At 42.0% G+C, this 22,543-nt stretch overlaps 1 protein-coding gene across 7 annotated transcripts in view; it reads right to left on the minus strand.

The window, feature by feature from the left end:
* SIAE (sialic acid acetylesterase) overlaps positions 1 to 22,500 on the minus strand; it is a 36,938-nt gene extending 14,438 nt beyond the window's left edge. For 2 of the 7 annotated variants that reach the window (XM_004280701.4, XM_033407385.2), the window contains exons 1-4: positions 22,349 to 22,500; positions 18,612 to 18,773; positions 10,370 to 10,545; positions 1,574 to 1,712 (exon numbers count right to left, since the gene is read on the minus strand). In XM_004280701.4, coding sequence (XP_004280749.1) covers positions 1,574 to 1,712; positions 10,370 to 10,545; positions 18,612 to 18,773; positions 22,349 to 22,415 — 544 coding nt within the window. In that variant the 5' untranslated portion in view covers positions 22,416 to 22,500. Of the gene's footprint in view, positions 1 to 1,573; positions 1,713 to 10,369; positions 10,546 to 15,957; positions 16,206 to 16,266; positions 16,331 to 16,802; positions 18,555 to 18,611; positions 18,774 to 21,090; positions 21,234 to 22,348 lie in introns of those variants that run through there. The other 5 variants (XM_049713937.1, XM_049713938.1, XM_049713936.1 and 2 more) reach the window with 5 other exon arrangements.
* Positions 22,501 to 22,543: the final 43 nt, after the last annotated feature.

A 22,543-nucleotide genomic window follows, 5' to 3' on the forward strand; every position in this document is an offset into this window, starting at 1 on the left:
TTCCCCACACACCTGTGTGGCCTCACCTCTGTCAGGTTATTACGGAAATGCTGCCTTTCTCAGCTGGGACCTCCGTGGCCACTCTAAGTGGGAAACCACTACCCCATCCCAGCCCCAGCAGTACTGCCCCCCTTCCCTGATGTATTTTATGTACTTATTTCTGTCTCAGCAAGCACGACCATCTAACCTATCCCTTGATGCTCAAAAATTTGAGTCTCTGAGTTCAGAGAGTGAAATGGAGCCGACAGCAAGGTACAATACCTTATCCAAATCTAATCGATTCCTGAGTTTTGGATGACATGCATTAAGAGTTCACGGACCAAAGGATTCACTAAAAAATTTACCCAAATCTATTCAGTTTCTGAGTTCTTAAAGGGAAAGTTCTGACAGTGTGATACGGAATAGTATCAATACTTTGTATATAATTTACAAATTTTATTATTCATTTTCTGTATTCCCTCACTAGAGTGTGAGCTCCATCCAGGAGACCAGGCGTGCCTGCCTGCTTTATTCTCTGCTATACCCCCAGCACTTAGAATAGCACCTAGCTCATAGTGGGCATCCAAATATTGGCTGGATGAATTAATACTTGAAAATGTAGGAGCAATTGAGGTTACCAAGGTAAAGCACGTACAGGTGAAAGAGAAAACGGACCAGAAAGAGCACAAGGGACCACGTCTGGAGGAAGGGACTGAAGAAAGCAAAGAAACAGGCAGGGAGAGGACAGAGAGGGAGAACGAAGGAAAGGAAGTACCAAGCAAGCTCAGAGAAGGCGCAGCTTCTAAAAACAGCAGTCAGCAGTGCCGATGCTACGGGGTGTCCAGAGTGCATTGCAGAAGAACAGCAGTAACCTTGGGGGAACCGGTTGTTGACCTGGATGCAGAAGCCAGATTATAAAGGGTTAAAGAGTGAACACGTTGGAAGGCAATGAAAAGAATGAAAAGGTGTTCTAAAAAGGTTTAACAGAGCAAAGGAGAGAGGTGAGGTACCAGGAGAAGGGTGTGCGTTATGCTTTGTTTCCCTTGGTTTTGTTAGAATAAAAGAAAAGCAGAGCTCTGAGGGCGGGGACTGTGTCTGCCCCAATCACAGCTGCACCCTCCGGGTCTAGATCAGAGCCTGACGCAGAGCAGCCTGAACTAAAGATTTCGTGCAGACTGGACAGTGGGGTAAAAGGACAGAGCCTGAGGGATAAGAGAAGGCCCTGGAGAAGGTCAGAGCCCGCATCAGAGGCAGGCCTGAAAGGAAAGAGTCAGCTGTGTTCAGACACAGAAACAAAGGAAGAAAGAGAAGAGAGCGTCAGACGCTGAAGAGATGCTGGTGGAGCTCGTGCTGAGTGGCCTCAATGGGACCGACGAAGTTGGAGGAAGAGCCATCTCCTCAGAGCAAGGGGGCAAGATTCACTGTGGAGTCTTGGGAAGAAATGTATGAAACAGGTACCGTCAGGAATGGGGGAGGGGTCAGTAAGAATGAATAAAAGGATGAAATAGATCAGAACCAAATTCAGGATCACAGATTGCAAGCAGGGCACCAGCCCCTCACAGAAGAGATGGCACACGTTCCAGCAATCACTTACCCAAGGTGGGCTTGGACCATTGCAAATCAACCTTGGCAAGGTCCTCCAGCTCCTGCTGAGCCTGGGTGAGAGACACGGAGAGGATGTGGACAGACTGATAGGCAGCTGTGTTCGATAGCTCGCTTGTGGCATTAAATATCTGGAAAAGAAGCAGGAACGTCATTTCTTACACCAACCTAGTGGATGGTCAATGATGCTACTGCCTCCTGGTAAACACTGCCAACCCTCCGAGCTCCTTCTGAGCCTTTAGGATACCAAATGAATAATCAAAACCAATGATGGGCTGGTCCGGATCGCCTTGATCCACAGAGACCACGATAAATCATGTCCCCAAAGAAGGTGGGAACACAATGAAATCTGAGATCTCAAGGACAAGTCTGTGTTAGATGAGAGGAGCTGTGGATGGGTTTAGGCTAAAGAAGACCCATATCTTGAAACGGAAATACTTCTATTCAGAAAACGTATCTGTTAACATAAAGCCATGGCACTGAGTTTTTTTTTTTAATGGAGCCAGAAAGGCCGTGGGGAGGTAAGTTTACGTAATCCATAGCCCACGAGAGATGTATATTCAAAAGAAACACACCTGAGCAACGGTTTTTGAACTCCTGAAACATCCTGAAATCAGCCTCAAGATGCTTATCTTCTCATCTCAGTCCTGGAAAATCACCCAAGAATAGCACGGGAGGCCTGGCAGTGTGAAAGGTGGTGTTCAGAGTGATTGCTGACAACAGTCCCAAGAAACCAGACAAAGAAAAGGGTCCGTCCAAAGACACAGCACTTTTTCCCAAAGCACTTTATGAAACCTCACCAGTTGCCAAGAGTGTGACAGGACTGGCTTAGGGTTCCTCTGGACACGAATGTGTGCTACACCGACTGGTTTCATTGTTGGTCCTATGAAGCATCATTCCTCTCTGGGCTTACATGTAAGTGCTATCTCCTTCAATCCTGATTTTTCAGTAGTTATGTTTCTCTTTATTTTAAAAAGAATGTGTCATAAATATATTGTTTTGCTTTTTAATTAGTGTTTGTTTTTCCTGGTCTTCTCTCCATCCTCCTGGACAGTCTGGTCTTCCCAAAACAAAGGCCTAACAGGAGCCTCCAGAAGGCCAGTTATCACTGGCCTCGGGGAACAAGAGCTCCAGCTGAGCCAGGACTGCCACAGCCAGAGGCACAGGAGGCTGGGCCGCTTTCCATTGGCTGCTGGCCACAGAGTGTGCAGCTGGCTGGCTTTCCCTCCCACCCGCCACAGAGAATACAGCTGGCCTGGCCGCTGCAGTGTAGGAGCAGCCAGAGTGCCTCCACAGAGCACTTCATTGAAATGCGCGGCCCCTTGAATCGCCTTTTGACTTGCCGCTGAGCCTGCTGTGGCCAGTAAGATGGCCAGATGCAAAAGAAATGGCTCTTTTGGTCCCAGTGGGAGCCGCAGCCTGAAATGCTCCCTGGGTAATGGCAGCTCTAGGCTGTCAGGGTTACTGGTCTTCCACACATGGTCTCAGGAAAATTCCATAGGAAATCCAGACCTGCTTGTTCAGGATCTTCCCTGGCAAGTTTCATGTAAAATAAACATTAAAGACTAAGAAGAGACTAATGCACTCACAGTATATTTTGGCAGGGAAGTTATTTTTCAGCAGCAAGTACCTGTAAAAAGTCGCCTCCCTTGAAATTCAGTTCTGCACCAAGCAGTAAGGATCGTATGTTGCTTCCATGGAAACAGGGGATGAAACTGCTTCTCTCCACCCACACCAGCTTCTGCACCGACTGGGAACTCCAGTGCCTCCTCGCAATGAGACGCTAGTTTCGGGGGGCAGCGCAGGGAACATACGTCTTTTCTTTTCGACCCGTTGCTAACACTGTAGAGTACTGCAAGGCCAACAGAATTGGGGGGAGCAGGGCGGGGGGGGGGGGGGTCGGCATCCTCCTCTATTGTTACCAGCACAAAGAACTGGATCCAAAGCATTGGCTGGAAAACTTCCATTTTCAAACTCACATTTGTGTATTATTTCAAGCCAAAGCTTGAAAGCCACAGAAAGTGTTAGCAAAAATGGGGGTGGGGGGAAATTCTTGCAGCATCTGATGACAATTACTTCTGAAATTGGTACCCTGTCCCAATATCACCGAGCCTTTTTGATGGAAGGATTTCCTTGGGGATATTGGCAGCAAACTTAGGAATAAAGAGATTTCAGGAAGATTTTCATTTAAATGACACTTGGTTTCCCTGCTGATGAGAGGGGAAGCCTTACTCCATCTGCTGAGATCAAATTTCATCTCATCAAACACCTCAGTGTAATTATTTTTCTACCAAGTATTGAAATGAGGATGTAAATGAATACCAAGGTATTTGAAGTCATTAAGGCTGCAGCGACTGGGAGAGCCCTACCACCTCTCTGGGGACCCGCAGTTCACCATCAAAGCAGCTGCTCACTGGTGTTCATTTTGTAACCTTTATACTACATTCTTGAATTAATGAAGAAACGTCAAGAATCTATTTCCTCAGAGAATCTTGGCACGAGGTCTGCACAGGGGAGCAAGGCATGTGTGTGAATGTGTGTGTGTGTGTGCACACAAGTGCACGCACTGAAGGACACAGGGAAACTTTACTTAAAAGAATTTGGATCCTGTATGTTACTTTACCTTCTACCACAGTACAATATAGCAGATTTAGTTGAGAAAATAACTACAAATAAGCCAGTCATCACAGCTCCTATGAATCTGGTATTGTAACGTGGCACCAGCCCTTCCCTTCTGGATTTTAATTCCCCTATTTGTAAAGCAGGAATGTGGGGATTGCTGAGATATTGAAAAATGGGCTTTCTATCTAATGTTGGCCATCTTCTTCTGAGCTAACTAGAAATATCCAAGTCTTAAGACATACCCTGACTTAGGAGGTGACAGATGAACATTTAGACTTTCCTCCATTTATAAACATCTCACTCAGTGTTATAAATAACACTTGATTTTAAAATTCCACTTTACCCTAACAACAAGATGGGCATACAATCTGCCATTTCCCTCATTTGACTGTGAAGAGTGGTTGGTTATAGTGGAAATCTTATCTCCTCAGAAAAGTCACACGGAGGGAGAGAAGGAGAAAGACAGAGACTCTATGTGTGTATACGCGCGTGTGTGTTGGGAGTCTTCAGGGGGAAAGGAGCAAGTGGAATCAAGGAGGAGTCATGTGAAGCATCCTTTTGATCAAAAAACAAAGTTCTACCGAGTGTTTAGAGACTAGAAAACTTGGCTTTTGGTACTGTCAGCACCTAAAATTCAGTCTTGCAGACTAAGTGCGTGATTTAAAACAAACAAATAAAAAAAATTAACACTTGTCTTCTTCAGATGGAATCTTTTTTCTATTTCCCTGTATCTCAGAGCTTGTAGCCCTAGTTTAATACAGAATATGCTTAAGAGTAAATTCCAGGCAGAAAGAATGTGTTCTGTCTTAACAATCAAAATCTGATTAAGCTTGACAGAAAATGGGATGAGATCCCCTGGCACAGACTGCGGCTGAAAACCTGACTGTACAGATACAAATAGATCTGGTCCGTGCCTTTCTGTGCAAACAGAGAACTGTAATTAAAGCATTAAGGAAAATACTGTTTTCCTTAATGAGTTAACAGCAATCCCACTTCTATATAAAACCATGCTTTCTATCAAGAGATAAAACTTCAATTTTGCTTCTATTCACTTATGTTAAAAGGGAGCCCAGTTAAAGTCCAGTTTAATAAACATTTAAATTCAAAAGGTTTCCGTATACTTAAGTAGGGCAGGAAGCAAGACTAAGTAAAATATTGGTTAGGAAGACATAAATGCAAGAATTTAGATTTTTAAATTAGAAAACTAATAATGAAAGGAAGTAGCTATGTCCAGAGTAGAATCTTTTTAGGAGCATTATTTATTAATTGGTTAAAAAAAAGGAAGAAACCATAAGGGGTAGAAGCTATAGAAGCAAAATAAGAAATCATAAGGATGTGCAAGGACTCAATTTTATAAATTTTTTTAAAAAGATTAATTGAGATCAGGGTCCAGCTGTAGAGATTTTTAAATCTCAAATTTAAATATTTCTCAAAGATGGAGAAGTAGATAATGGAAAAAGGGCAAGGAAATAAAAATCAACTTGAGGAGGAACAGAGTTTCAGAGAAAGAGCTAGGGAAGATGATAATCTTTTCAAGATCTTAACCTATTAAAGGAAACAAATGAAAGTACCCATCAAAGTATGTAAGTGTATTAGTTCTGATGAATAATGCCAATTAAATCATTTATCCCTAAGATTCTTATTTATATAATGTGCCTCTTTGCTGTAAGCTGAGCCTTTGATAGACATTTAAGATGTCAGTTAGGCGAGTATCAATTTCTTGACTTTTTAACTGGCTCTTAAAACTTAGAGTTATTTCATGCTCATTATAGAAAAATCAAAAAATACAGACAAGCAAAGAAAACTAATCCCAATTTCAAATGTGCCGAAGAATTTAACTCACACTAACTTCTCTGGATGTCTGATACTGAGTAAAAAATATTTACTCATCTTTCAGCAATATTTTAAGCTGATAATCTTTAAATGTGTCTATGAACTTGCTACTGTCCAGCCCTGATCCTAATGTAAATGAAACAGCAATGGTCTCACTTACTTTTATTTTTAAATCAGATAGCTTCCACTAAACAAACAAAGCAATGACAATTCTGAGGCCCAAAAGCAATAACCCCATCACACGGTACCTAGAAATCCACTCTCTTTATTCTAGACTGTGTTTGTGTTCAATTAGAAAGTGGAGTTGTTTTTAAAAAGAAATCTCAGTGCTAAAGACATTTAGCACCAAAGCTTTTGTTCTACCACCGTTGTCTTGCTAGGATACCAATTAACAACTAAGAAACCTTCTCCCTTGATAACTCTTTCAATGTCCTTTTTATCCAGCTTTACTTAAGAGACCTCACTCATCGTGTGTCAGAGGGGCCCTATCCTCTAATAGCAATGGGGACAGGAACACCTCAAGATGAGTTTCATCACTGACAATGTACTGGCAGGTTGGCATTCCCTTGTTCTGTCCCATTTGATTCTCTGGGTACTGTATATGCCCCATCCCCTATCTGGGAACTCATGTAGTGCTCTTCCTCCCGACATTCTATCAGGGTAAACAAGAGCCCAGTGAAGTCTCTCTATAGCTACAATAAGGGAGAAAATATGCTAGTTCTCAAAATTTAAGAAAAATTAATCTTCAAAGGCCATGACTGAAACAGAGAAAAAACCTGACACTAACAAAAGAAATCCTAGGCTATGAAAAAGTTAAGCAAAAAGAGTCATCAGGGCTTCCCTGGTGGCGCAGTGGTTGAGAGTCCACCTGCCGATGCAGGGGACGCGGGTTCGTGCCCCGGTCTGGGAAGATCCCACATGCCGCGGAGCGGCTGGGCCCGTGAGCCATGGCCGCTGAGCCTGCGTGTCCGGAGCCTGTGCTCCGCAAGGGGAGAGGCCACAGCAGTGAGAGGCCCGCGTACCACAAAAAAAAAAAAAAAAAAAAGAGTCATCAACAGCTCTTATTTCTGTGTAAAAAATATATATATATATATATATATATATATTAATTTGATATATGAATATATATATCAATTTGACACATGACCCCTAACTGAAGTATCAAGGTGTCTGCGCGCGGCTTACCTTGGGATGGTTCAACAATGACAACAACAAACAGATAAATCAAATATGGCAAAATACTCACAACTGTCAATCTAGGTGATGGATATATAGGTCTTTATAAGTCTCTTAACTTTTGTGTGTGTTTGATGTTTTTACAATAAAAAGTTTTTTTAAATAATGACATCTTATATTTAGACATCACTTTTCAATTTATAAGGGCCTTTTAGAGACAAACAAAATAGTTTTATCTTCATAATGGCCCTGTTAGTTAGGTCAGATATAGTTGCAGTATAGTCATTAAAACTAAGCCTCAGACATTTAACAAAATACAACAAACTTTCATGAAAAAAGCTCTAAGACAAGTAGGAATAGAGGGAAATTTTCTCAATATGATAAAAGGCATTTATGAAAAACCCACAGGTCACATCACAGAAAGACTAAAAGCTTTCTCCCTAAGACCAAGAACAAGACAAGGATGTCTGTTTTCACCATTACTATTCAACATTGTACTGGAAGTTCTAGCCAGAGCTGTTAGATAAGATAAAAAAATAAAAGGCATCCAAATTGCAAAAATAAAAAGGTAAAACTATTTCTAACTGCAGATAATATGCTCCTATACATAGAAAATCCCAAAGAACCTAGAAGAAAGCTACTAGAGCTAATAAACAAATTCAGCAAAGTTTCAGGGTACAACATCAAAATGCAAAAATCATTCATTTCTATAAATGAGCAATGAACAATCCTCAAGGGAAATTAAGAAAGAAGTTCTATTTATAATAGTATGTAAAAGAAAAATACTTCAGAATAAATCTACCCAAGTAGGTAAAAGACTTGTACACTGAAAAACTATAAAATATTACTGAAAAAAAATAAGGAAGATATAAATTAATGGAAAAACGTTCTATGTTCATGGATAGGAAGACTTAACATTGTTAAAATGTCAGTACTACCCAAAGCAATCTACAAATTCAACACAATACCTATCAAAATTCCAACAACCTTTTTTGCAGAACTGGAAAATCATATCCTCACATTTATATGGAATTACAAGGGATCTTGAATAGCCAAAACAATCTTGAAAAAGAAGAATAAAGTTGGAACACTCACATGTCTCAACTTTGAAACTTACTACAAAGCTACAGTAATTAAAACAGTACGGTACTGCCATAAGAAGAGACATATAGACCAATGGAATAGACTAGAAACCCAAGAAATAAACCCTCATATATATGGCCAATGGATTTTTGAAAAAAGTGCCAAGACCATTCAATAGACGAAGGACAGTGTTTTCAACAATTGATGCTGGGAGAACTGGATATCCACTTGCAAAAGAATGAAGTTAGACCCTCACCTTACACTATACACAAAAAAGTGATTAAAACAGATCAAAGACCTAAACTTAAGAGATAAAACCAAAAAAATCTTAGAAGAAACATTGGGAAAATCTTCATGTCATTGGACTTGGCAACAATTTCAAGAAGATGATACTAAAAGCATAGACAACAAAAGAAAAAATAGATAAACTGAACTTCATAAAAATTAAAAACTTTTATGTATCAAAGGACACTCTCAAAAAAGTGAAATGACAAACTAAGAATGAGACAAAATATTTACAGATCGTGTATCTGACAAGTGATTAATACCTAGAAGATACAAATAAGTCCTACAATTTAACAACAAGCAACCCAATTCAAAAATGGGCAAATGGCCTAAGTAAACAATTTTCCAAATAAGACATACAAATGGCCAATAAATACATGAGATAATACTCAACATCACTAGTCATTAGAGAATGCAAATCAAAACCACATTAAGATACCACTGCACACCTACTAGTGTGGCTATAATCAAGAAAACGGAAAGTAAAGTGTTAGAATGCAGTGAAATTAGAACCTTTGTATATTGCTGGTAGGAATGTAAAATGGTACAGCCACTGTGGAAATGGTTTGGTGGTTCCTCAAAAGTTAAATATAGAACTAACCCAGCAATTCCACTCATAGGCATATATCCAAAAGAATTGAAAGCAGGAACTGGAACAGATATCTGTACATCAATGTTCATAGCGGCATTACTCACAATAGCCAAAAGGTGGAAACAACCCAGGTGTTCATCAATAAATGAATGGATAAGCGAAATGTGGCATATACAATGGAATACAATTCAACCATAAAAAGGGATAAAAGTTTGATATCTGCTACATGGATGGACCTTGAAAGCATGATCCTTAGCAAGATAAGTCAGACACAGAAGAACAAGTATTGTATGGTTCCACTTATATGAAGTACCTAGGAGAGGCAAATTCATAGAGAGAAAGCAGAACAGAGGTTACCAGGAGGCAGGAGGAAGGGGAAGGGGGGATTTATTGCTTAATGGGTACAGAGTATACATTGGGGATGATGAAAAAGTTTTGAGGATAGATAGTGGTGATGGGTACACACAGCACTGTGAATATATTTAATGCCACTGAATTGTACACTTACCAAAAACGATACACATTATGTTATATTCATTTAAACCACAATTTTTTAAAAGCATGTTTTACAAAGTTTCATAAACACCAAGTGATTTGCTCCAAGCCATACAACTAGTAAGAGGCAAAGCCAACATTCACTCTCAATTTTTAAATCTCCATAACAACAAAAGACAGAGTATGTTAGCTGCCCAGCATTCAAACAAAATCTAATTGTTTTGATTCCCTAGGCTCTCTCCAGAAGCTCATCTTCTAAACCAATCAAAAAGAAGAGTAATCTACTTTGCCTTCAATTTGATATGAAATCTCCATTACCATCAGATACTCTCTCGCTTCTGCCTTTAGCCCAGAAAGGTGAGAAAATAGTGCCCCACACACTGACACACTAGCCGTGACTAAGAAAGCAGGCTCTGGGGTCGCATTCATATCCTGGCTCCACAATTACACTCTGACCTTAGGCAGGGAACTTAACCTCAGATGGGCCAGTTTCCTCATCTGTGAGATGGGAATATCATATAAGTACTTATCGCATAAAGTTGTTAATCAAATTAATTAACACATGCAAAGAAAGCACTTAGAACAGATCTTGGCACACGGTAGAAAAAGAAGGCTTCTACCTCCTTCTCCTCCTTGCCCCTTTCCTCTTCCTCCTTTCTCTTCTTGTATCAACATTATTAACACTGAGACTCTGCAAATTACCTGTGAAACAGTCATTTGCATGTTACTTTGCCCACTGCAAAGCCAGACATCTCCAAATAAGACATCGTGAATTCTCAGGGTGAAGTTCTTCCTCCCAAGAGTCTGCTGTGCCATCACTTCATAAGGTCCACCAGGCTTCACAGGATCCAGTACCACCATCCAGCTATTAGAGTGTGCTGAAACAATAACAAGGCTCCAAGAATTAATCAATCAATCAACTAAAGTGAAATTAAAACCCAATCCTATCATGCATCAGATCATTTGTGGCGATTCCCAGCTTCTGTGATGAACTGGATTCAAAGCTATGAAGATTGGCCAAATTTCAGACAGGTCAACAGAAATAACAAAAGCAGCAGCGTAGCTATCTTTAATCTGTACCAATCCCTCCTTACTTTTAATCAAAGCATTTACAAGAAAAATAAATCACTCAGTTATAATCCTAAACGAGGACAGACAAAAATACAGAGATTAAAATTCAAGGGAGTTTAATACAAAAATATAAAATAAGAATTCTTCCTATACCATCCAACTATCAATATTAACCTAATCCTAATCTAACAGATTTACCCAGTGCCCCAAACTAACTTGTAAGTATCCAATCAAATGTGAGCACAGGTTAGAGAAAATCACTTATCATCTGAAACTGACTTGATGGTATCATCCTTGTCATCAACCCCCCAACTCGTCCCCCTGTTGCTCTCAGGGATTAATACCACCAGTGGTTCTGGGCTCTCCTATCAACAGTTAAACAGGTGACACATAAAGAAGTAGTAGGAGGCACATAAATTAATCTCTCTTTGAAGAAGATATTGAGACTTGCCCAATTAATTATTTTCACAGAGTTATCCACCAGACTTAAGGTTTTTGAATGCAGTTTGGGAGATGAAAAGCTATCCAAGACCCTATTTCAGAAATTCATAGCATATTCCTTAGGAACCACCCCCCTACCACCTTCCCACCTCTCACCCACGCACACCACCACCGCTGCCAACATCATACTCGGAAACTTAAGAAAAATATCTTCCAAGTGGCAAAATTATGCCTAGGAGAACCAAACAACAGGAACAAAGTTGAAGCAACGAGAGGGAGAAAATAGACAAAATAGAGAGATGATTGTTTTAAAATAAATATTCTTGGACTTCCCTGGTGGCACAGTGGTTAAGAATCTGCCTGCCAATGCAGGAAACACGGGTTCGAGCCATGGTCTGGGAAGATACCACATGCCACGGAGCAACTAAGCCTGTGCGCCACAACTACTGAGCCTGCGCTCTAGAGCCTGTGAGCCACAACTGCTGAGCCCATGAGCCACAACTACTGAAGCCCACGTGCCTAGAGGCCGTGCTCCACAACAAGAAGCCACCACAACGAGAAGCCCGCACACCACAACGAAGAGTAGCCTCCGCTTGCCACAACTAGAGAAAGCCCACGTGCAGCAACGAAGACCCAACGCAGCCAAAAATAAATAAATAAAGTAAATAAATTTTTAAGAAAAGAAATTTATTAAAAAAATAAATATTCTTGGCATAATGCTGAAGAATATGGACTGATTTATAATTTGTGTCCATCGGATCAATGTAAATTCAAAGGGAAAGAATCGCAAGAGCTGGAAACGAGGCATCCTAAGGTTATTACACCAACCAGAAAAAATTAATTATAAAAAAACTAGCCAAGTGCCTACTTGTGCCAGACACTGTGCTAAGTTCCTCTTAATCAGTAAGAGCTAAGAAGAGAAGTCCAGCCTCACGGCAGGAGATTGGTAAAGGCTCAAACCATAAAGGATTGCTCAGAGTCCTGTGGGAAACATCCAAAACCCTCAGGCATCAGTGAAAGGGCACAGGTCGCTCCTCGCAGAAGCACAGCTGACTGAGCCTGCTACTCCCACCCCTGCGAGGTCAATTAAGCCCAGGACTAAATGTTCGCTATTGCTTTTAACACCACCCATAGTCACAGACATCAACATATTAAATGCAGAATTCACCTAAAGCAGAAAAATCACTGTTTTGGAAACAGTGGGCAGCTAGTACAGATTGTGTCGCACAGGTGTGATGTGCTCCGTATGGCTCTCTCGTCTGAGCAGGCAGACTCTCCAATCTGTCCCAACCACAGCCTTGCCAATGTCTTTCCAGACTTCTTGCACTGACGTTGTTTACTGGAGCTCTGTCCTCCTGCCACCAACATTACTCATTTGTGATGATGAGGTCAATCCCTAGAAAACCCAGGACAGGACTATTTTTGAGCCTTCTACTACTGTGCAAGCTATTCCTAGTCACTGCTGTTAATTAGGTATTTACATTTAGTCTCCATCCAGGCAATATGGCTGGTGTGGAAAAGCGCCTTCACCAGAGCTTCCGAAAAGCTTTGCTGCCCAGCAAGAAAAAGACAAAGAAGGAAAGGGGCGGATGTTGGGGCAAAACAGGGCAACACCATCCTACACCCGGAGGATGAGCTCCCTCTAGAGCCTAAAGCGTCTGAAGAGAGCTAGGCATGGAGATCTGAGCCTTGTTCCCCAGGACTGCTCCCCCGCAGGAAACTGCTCCGCTTCCACCAAGACCTCCTTCTGTTCTAGTCCTCGAGTTCCTTTAGTTTCTAGCTCTTTTCCTCTCCCACTTCATAAGAGAAAAACTCTGACACGAGAATGAGTGTTAAGTAAAGTTAACTGCCACGCAAGGCAGGGGAAACCAGCTCCACTACAGAGGGGTTATTAATGGTCAAAGTAACTCAGAAATAATTTGTTTAAAACAATGTGGATTTACTGCCATGTAAGTATCAATATATACAAAGGAGAGCGGCCCTTGTGAAGACTGTTTCTTAGACTCAGGGCAAGGGTGGGACGTTTCACAAGGAGAATTATTTAGGCCTTGGCCTGTCCGTTAAGGACCGGTTGGTGAAAGTGGAGCTGACCACAGGCCAGTGACGTCCAGTTATAGATTTCAGAAACTGTGTTGACCCACCAAGTCCATTAGGTTGAGTCCAAGCAATAAAATTGAGTGACCGGACTTCCCTGGTGGCACAGTGGTTAAGCATCCGCCTGCCCATGCAGGGGACACGGGTTTGAGCCCTGGTCCAGGAAGATCCCACATGCCGCGGAGCAACTAAGCCCATGCGCCACAACTTCTGAGCCTGCGCTCTAGAGCCCGCGAGCCACAACTACTGAGCCTGCGTGCTACAACTACTGAAGCCCGTGCGCCTACAGCCCATGCTCCCCAACAAGAGAAGCCACCGTAATGAGAAGCCCGTGTACCGCAACAAAGAGTAGCCCCCGCTCACCACAACTAGAGAAAGCCTGCGAGCAGCAACAAAGACCCAATGCAGCCAAACATAGATAAATAAATAGATAAATATTTTTTAAAAATTGAGTGACAAACCACAGAGTTAAAGGTCACCATCCAGCTGGCTTCTGCTGAGCTGGATGGCCTTTCTGAGCAACACTTGCTCTGGTTCCTTCCTCTGGGCCCCAATCACTTGCTATCTTGTGACATCTCTTACCAATCCGGGCTCAGGTTTCTGTAAATGCTCATTTTTGTTGCATTCAAACCTCTGCTTCCTCCCGTTCTTTCTTCTTCTATCTAGGAAGATTCACGCCCTTCCTTCCTTGTACAGCCACTGAGAGCGTTTACCAGGTGCCAGGCACTCCATCAAGTAAGTGGCAGAGAGTAAACCCCAGTCCTCCTGGGTTATACTGACAAGAAAGCCACGCAAACTGACTGGGGCTTTGTGTTTTCCTGCCCAATGGTTAGTGTATCTGGTGGCCTATTTCTCACTGTCCTCCTTCTCTTCCTCTTCCAGCCAAGAGCATAAGTAAAGAACTCTCTCCATGTTCTCTCCGTCTCCCTGACCAACCCCACCTCAAAATGGAATAAACAATCAAAGACAAAAAAATTAAAAGAATTTGTCTAGAGACATGATTAGTCATGAAGTACATCTTGCTATATTTTCTCTGCTATTCACATCAGATGTTAATTGTTTTTCAGGTTATTGTGCCAAATCTCAGAAACCAAGAAGAGAAAAAGGAAAATTATCCCACAACCTTTCCCTTCCCAAGAGAGAAAACCTAGAGCTGGAAGCGGCCCTGATCACCTCTTCCCCCATAGAAGCCTGGTACTTCACCAGCTGCAAACGGGTCCACTCGTTTGTGGAAGTGACCTGGAGCTAAAGAAGGCCTTACTGCCCAAACCGCCCCTGCCTGACCTGTATTATTCTGTATAAAGTTCATCTCCACCACCACCAAATATGAATGTAAAAAAAAAAACCTTAACTATTTTTCTATCAACAGAACTGCTGATGCAAGTTACTTAAACTATAGCTTGCTATGGCAGACACACCCTAAGGGGACCCCCAGTGAGTCACACTCTTGTATAGTCCCTCCGCTCAAGTGCAGGCAGAATATATGATTTGCTTCCAATCAACAGAAAATGGCAAACGGGATAAGATGCCATTCTCATGATTAAGTTACATTACATGGAAAAGATGAAAGGGTCTTGCAGATATAATTAAAATCCCTAATCAGTTGACTTTAAATTAATCCAAAGGGAGATTATCCTGGGCGGGCCTGACCTAAATAAGGTGAGCCCTTTAAATAGGGTCTAGCGGTCAGAGATTTGAAGAAGCAGAAATGCTGCCATGAATTCTACAGGCACAAGGAAATGAATCTGCCAGCAACCTAAGGGTGCTTGGAAGCAAATCATTCCTTAGTCGAGCCTCTGGATGAGAATGTAGCCCAGCCAACACCTTGATTTCAGCCTTCTGAAACTCTGAGTAGAGAACCCAGATAAATGATGGTCAGGCTTCAGATCTACAGAAATTGTGAGATAGTAAAAGTGTGTTTGTTTTAAGCGCCTATGTTTGTGGTAACTTATTATGTGGCACAGAAAACTAGCACGCACGCTAACACTGCAACCAGGAGATTTTTAATTTTCTAAGAGGTTTAGGCCTTTTGTATTTTCTATTTACCTCAATCATGACAAATTCAGGCAGATACGCCTTCAGTTTATCACCTACATATGCATCCCCCATGTGTGTCAAAGTGAGAGGATATAGACTATTTGCCCCAATTTTACTCCTTGTGTCTGAGAGAATCATCATGCATCACTTGACAACCTGGCTTGAACAGGCCCAGAACCTGACCATATTCCAAGTCATCCCTCAGGTTTTAATTTTCCCAATGCTTAAGTGTCAGTCTGCTGGACAAAAACCTTTACGTTGTTAAATTCCACTTTGCTGTGGGCACCTAGGGGATTATAGGTAATAAGTTAAATATTAACAGAGATAGAGAGTCTGGCTGAAAATCCCAGAGTCATCATCAAAATTTAAATAGAAGTCAACCCTTCAATATGCCCTACAGTATCTCCTTTGAGAAACATTTTCTTCACTGCCCTGTGAAATTTCTTACATGTCTATCTCTTTTATTCCAAATAACATTTTATCCATTTTTCTTCATGGGCAAGACAGAGCACGCTGTGCACCGAAGTAGGTTTGTGGATCTGTATAAACCACAGTACCTTTCTTCTCACCCAAGCCAGTGTGGAGAGCCTAACAAATAGATCTACCCGCCACCCCACCAATAACAATCTCTTTTCCTGTAAAATTACCTCAAGAGTCCACGAATCACTTGGCTCCCTTAAGTTGCTGCTGGATATTTTAACTCCAAACGAAGCATCACTTTGCAGTGAAGCAACTGAAGCATTACTTGAATCTAAATTGCTAAATGTGAAAGGACAGCATGAGACAGTGAGTTCTTGGAGGGTGGGCACATTCTTCTTTGTATTTTCTAGGGTTGCTAGCTCAGTGTTTTATACATAATAAGCCTTCGGTTGATGTTTATAGAATTGAACTCAAAATAAGTGAGCAGGTTCACTATCACCGTAAACGAGAAGAGGGGCTCATCCCCTAATTATTACCTTTTATTCCTTCTCGTCACCACCTACCCTCTTGTCTCGTCTCTGGACACTCCAAATATTGGCCCTGCAACAGCCATGAAGGGGAAAAAACTAAAAACAATGCATAAGAATATTTTTAAAAACTGAAACGCTATGTATTATGTGTTTTCTCTATTTCTACGACACTGTACAGTCTCTGTCTCCTAAATATTTACTGGTAATGCTATTTTTTAGCACTAAGGAAAAGAAATCCTATTTATTGTTTTTAAACAGTTACATCAATTCTTTAGATCTCTAAATCAATGTCTTTTTACTGAGAGTACCACTATCTGTACTCCGTACTGCTCATTTCTGAGATGGACACAACACAAAAAGAAAGCACTGCTAGTCTCCTGAATTCTTCATTTTCGGTGTATCCTACAAGTCACCAATAGCATTTAAATCTAACAGAGAACAACTTCTCAATCAGCTTAAGTTTCCCTTTCAGGTCTCTGAATTTCACCCAATAAGCTTCTTACCTTAAAAAGACTTAAAACCCAAGAACTAGAAGCACTTACCTTGCATCTATGCCTGGTACTTAGTATTTCTTAATGTTTGCTGAATGGAAATGAATTATTAAAAGTCTGCACCAGCATCTGGATCACTCTGGATTGGATATCAGTCCCGTATATTGACAAAACGAATCAGGTAATCCTTGTTTTCAGGGGCCAATAAAATTTCCACAAGCTTCGCTGTCACATATATATTCAAGTCCCTATCAAACCACCAGCCTCCACCTTAACTCCACCCCCCCAGAGAAGCCTTCTCACCTGACTCTCACCTCAACATCCCATAGCTCCCTAGTTACCTCTAACTAAGATACAACCAGGTCTCCACTTGACCCAGCCCTGAACACACCTTCCAGCATCCAGTAACTCTGAGCTCCTCCCCACGTTATCTTATACATCTTTATCTCTCTCTCTCTCTCTTTTTTTTTTTTTTACATCTTTATCTCTTCTAGACACAGACTCCTTTTAGGACGTCTCTGCTCGTGAAGCCTGCTAACTGCTAATTCTCACCTATTTGAGAATTAGCCACTATTTGGGGTCAAGCCTTCAATGTCTATTGCCTAAATATCATAACAGCCTGCTAACAGGTCCCACCACCTCTAGTCTCATGCATCTCCAATCCTTCTTCCACAGTGGTGCCAGAGTAATCTTTCTAAAATACAGATTGGACTGTGTTATTTTGCTGCTTAAAATCCATCTATCCAAAGTACAGTGTACGCTCCATAGCAACGACAAACTAGCCTCCCTACGTTTCCAACCTTATCTCCTGCCATCCACCACCGGTCACACACCCCAGTGGTCCAGAAAAACCAACCTGCCTGTCATTCCTCCAGTGACCCAGGCTCACTCACGCCTCCATGCCTTTGCCCAGGCTATTCCCTCTACCTGGCTCGCCCTGCTCACCTTTCAAAATAAGCCTTAGGCTAAAGTTAATTTTCCCTCTTAAGCACTCCCATAGCACTCTATACTTCCCAATTGTGGCACTTACTACACGTAACTGTAATTGCTTCTTATTTTTCTGTCTCTCCTCAAATCCATAAGCTTCATTAGGGGAGAGACCACATCTGTTTTGCTCATCACTGCATAACCAGTGCCTGGCATGGTATCTGGCCCTTAGTAGGCACTCAGTAAATATTTGAGTGACTGACTAAATATTATAATAATAATAGTAACAAAAATAACAACAGCTAACACTTCTTCGGTACTTATTGTGTGCCAGGCACTGTTCTAAGTACGTTAGATATGTTAATTCATTTAACCCTCACAATAATCCTAAATATTATTATTATCACTGCTATACAAATAAAGAAATTATGACACAGAGATGTTAAATTACATGTTCAAGGTTATATAGCCATTAAGCGACAGAGTCAGGGTCTGAATGGGGATGGTGAATTCCAGAGCCTAGGTTCTTAACCCCTCCTCAATACTACCTCTCTTTTATATATGATTCAGTTCAAATGTCACCTTCAGTGGAAACCTTCCCTTACCATCCAATCTGAGTAAGATGTTTCTCTTCTGTATCCCATGATACCCCATATCCACCTCCACCAGAGCACCTATCACACTGCACTACATGGCTTGGTGTCTATTCCCATTATTCCATGAGCTCCTTGAGGACAGGGACTTTGACTTGGTCTTATTTTTCTTTGTATCCTCAGTGCACATGGTAAATACTCAAAGAACTTTTATGGATGGATCGATGGATGGATCGACAGATGGATGGATAACCTGAGCTGGACTATTAGGATTCATTTTCAGATCATCCAGCAGGTGGCAGAAGAAGACAAAAGCTGAGCGGAGGATGGCCTGTCTTACCTTTCACACTGGTCACTTTCTTCATGATGGTTTCCTGATCTTGGCACAGAGTCACTGTCACTGTGGCTCCGGATACTCCATAGCCCCAAATCACTGCCCCTGCAGGCTCCTTCTGCAGCACCACGTAATTATCGATGTAGGAAGCAAAGCGAAAACCAACATCTAAAAAATTTAGCAAACACTTAGGAGAGCATCGTTGGAGAGATTCATCACCAGATTGAATCTGGTTAAATGGCAAGGAACATACAGTCTTAATACATGAGAATTTGAAGATAACCAGTCCTTTTAATTTTCTAAAGTGAGAGCTTAATCCTCCTAATTAGCTAAGCAACATAACAAGAACAGTTTCCAGCAATATGCATCACAGTACAAAATGACCAATAAGGAAAACTCAAAAAGCCTAGGGCAACCCATTTACCACAAGCCTCCTCCCCTTCAAAGCTCTTCATCTTCCTTTGCTCTCAGGCTTGGCCCAAACACTTGACTCTCTCCCCCCAAAATCACCAAAATGCTCTTTTTATGCACCTCACAGACGGTATTTATGAGAAAAATAAACCACTTCCTTTCCCTACTTCCCATTACCACTCCCACTCCTCATAGCTGGGAATAAAGAAGGCTGCCTCTCTTCAACACAGCCTTTTCTAAACTTTTCCTCCCTCTTTATCTCCCCCTTTCCATCCTCTCAGTGTCAATTTCCCTCAATAATTCTCCTTATCGTGTTTTTTGACAACCCACTGAAAATTCTAAATAAACATTTATGAATATCTGCAACAAGTCTGCTTCCTTCTAAGGTAAATTCAGATAAATTAAGATGCAAAAAATAAGGTCAGTGAGAGACAGAAGGTCAAAGTGTCTGAACAAAAGGTCTTTTGTTGCAATTCACCCATTTCACAAGCTAAATTATACAAAAAGAGAATGAGCACTTTAAACTGTGGATTCTATTCTAGACAGTCACTAACAAGACTGAATAAGAATTCACTTTAACAATATCATTCCTATTTTTAACATCCAGCCTATATCGAAGTATTTTATTAATAACAAGCATCTATCCAAATTATCTCAGTGGGTTCCTCATCAAAACTTCATAAGGGGGAAAAAAAACTTTTTTAAGTTACATCCCAATTTGTCTGAACAAAACAGACAAAACTCCCTAGAAGAAAATAATTAACAAAATTAAGATTTTTTTAAAGGGTTTTAAACAAAAATGATTGGCAGGAAAGAGAATCAGAACTAACAAAGTTGACATTTTCCCCCCTGGAAGCTACAATGATGACAGCCCCTCAGGCTATACTTAACAGGGCAGCACAGCTAATGGGGTCTCCTACACAGACTTGGTGGCCTATTTTTCCTGCACTTCGAATAACAACCCAGTCCCTAGACATCCTCAGCTCTCTTAGGAGTTTGTTCCATCATAAAACCTACATGACAATCAAAGATCATCCGGAAGACCCACTGGGCTGGAGATGCACAGCTACCAGGAGCAAAACGCTCTAAGAAGAGACTACAACAGCCCAGAATTGCATAAGTACGTTGGAGGGAAGGGAAGAGGCGCATGTGTGGGAAGGCCTTGTCTTGGGTAAGTGTTTTATATGGAACAAAACCTGAAAACCAAAGGCCTAAGAGCTGAGCAGAAAGAGGATGGGGTGGGGAAGGGATTGAAGAAAACTGGCTGCCGCAGGCATGAACCCAGGCGAATAAGGGGCTCTGGAGGTGTGCAGCCACCTTCTCAAATGTTGGGGAAAATACTTTTCCCAGTCAGTCTGTTTTCGACAACACACATCCACCGAACCTCTTTGTGCATGGCTCTATTCTGAGTTAAAGAATTTTAGAGATGGAAAGAATTTTTTACACCCTGGGGTATAATCACGTTATTTACTGATCAACAGATTGAGACCCAAGTAGATTAGGTAATTTTTTAAATAGCTTGTGCATTAATTCATTCAACAAACACTTAAAGATGCCTACTGTGTGCCAGGCACGATTTTAAGCATTGAGGATGTAACAGTGAAAGAAAGAAAAAAAAAGCAGGCAAAAATCCTTGCCAGCAGGGAGCTTACATTCTACTGGGAAGAGTAACTGTGTAACAAAGAGTAACTTCTTTGGCCTCAAATCACATAGGTAGTTTAAGACAGGACAAGAAATCAAGCCACCTGATTCCAAAGTCACTGCAATTTCCACTCTGCCACAGTTAGATACTGGTGGTAAATCACAGACAAGTCATATTCCCTGTTCTTATAAAGCTCACATTCCAAGCTGATAAGAATAGACAGTGGAATATTACCAAGGAATTGAGCAATGGACAAAACAGGAGAACAAGAAAGGAGGTGGGACTGGTAATTGTTTTTGTCAAATAAAAGACACAACATTTGATTTTTTTTTTTTAGGTCTTCAATGTTTCCTTTGGGTGTTGGAGTAGAAAAACAGGAATTAGTGTTCTGGGAAGTTAAAAGTAGACTGACAAAATGAGGACAGTGCTTACCTCTGGTGAGGAACTGGTGGATGCACTAGGGAGGAATATCCATGGAGTCTCAATAAAACTGGGAACGTTCTAGTTCTTAAGCTGGGTGAAGCGCCTCGGGGTGTTCATTTTATCATTGCTACATACATGTTTGCACATTTCAACTATTACGTGATAAACATGAGCACAGGGCGAATGATTTGAAGGAAAGAAGTCAGGATATGCAACCAAATAAGGGAAGAAAATTTAGAGCATTAATAAATTAGAAAATAAAGTCATTGTTAATGAAGGTGATGTAACAATATGACCCAAAGGCAAAGGTAAAATAGTGATGTTAAAGTTAACAGCCTTTAACAGAAAAATTAATAGAATAAGGGCCCTATTCTCCTCTTTCCCTTCTCCCCACCTCATATACTGGACTCAAAGGTCACTGAGTGGGGATGAGTCAGGAAATGATATAAACTGCTGCTAGTTTTCACGTTTGTTAAACCCTGAAAAACCACTTAAGGGCTGCGGTTTGTCTGCATCTGGGTACTTTGCAGGTTCTTAGGTAGTGCAGTCATTTTTCTGCACTCTGTTCTCCCACCTCAACTTTCATTTCTTTTCTGTGACCCAGCATCCAGTCTGGGGTATTCAAATGACACGATATGACCTGGACAATGGTCAAAGTGAGTCATCCTCCTCCCCAATGCCATGCATATTATCCCACCAGCAGTGTCTGCGAGCTGCAGCAGGAATCAAAGCTGAGTCTTACATACTCTGAGCTAGTGAGGGGGTTGTATGCCTTAGCCCTAATCACCACTTAAACTAGGAAAATTTAATTCCCCCAAGCAACCCAGCCTGAAGCAAACCCTCCCCAGGGGCACCACTGAGGGGGCTGCACTGAAATGTTTTGGATGACTCAGTCACCAGTTTCCAAATATTATCTAACTAGCTTCGCCCCCTCCCCTTCGAGTTCCCCTGCAATTATTCAGACACTGAGGGCCTCGGTCTGGGCACATTTGGGCCTCCCCTCCTTAGATAACCCAACTCTCCCGCTGCCCCACATGCTGCAACATAGGGGCGGTGGAAGGGAGTGGAGGAAGCGGACAGGCCGGGGCTCCTGCCCAGCGGACACCCGCAACAGAGGCCCGGGTGGTGGAACCCGGCTCCTACCCGGAGTTCCTTCCCGGAGCTAGAGAGAAGGGCGCGGGGGGCGGTCCTGCGGAGGACGCGGTTATCTCGGAGCCCGCGCAGGCTGACGGACGGGCAGGGGTCGGGCCGAGCCCGGCCGCCTCACCTGCACTTGCGTCGGCCCGCAGGAGTAACGGCAGCACGAGCCCAAACACAAATCCCGGCGCGACCATGTTTGTGAGAAGCCCTCACCACAGCGAAGGTCTCAGGGCGGGGACGCCATCGGGGGCGGGGCCGTGGGGCGGGGCCTGATCAGGGCGGAAAAGGCCTGACTCCGCCCTTCCCAGGCCGTTCAGTCCGC

This window comes from Orcinus orca, chromosome 8 (assembly GCF_937001465.1).
Source record: "Orcinus orca chromosome 8, mOrcOrc1.1, whole genome shotgun sequence".
Lineage (NCBI taxonomy): Eukaryota > Metazoa > Chordata > Mammalia > Artiodactyla > Delphinidae > Orcinus > Orcinus orca.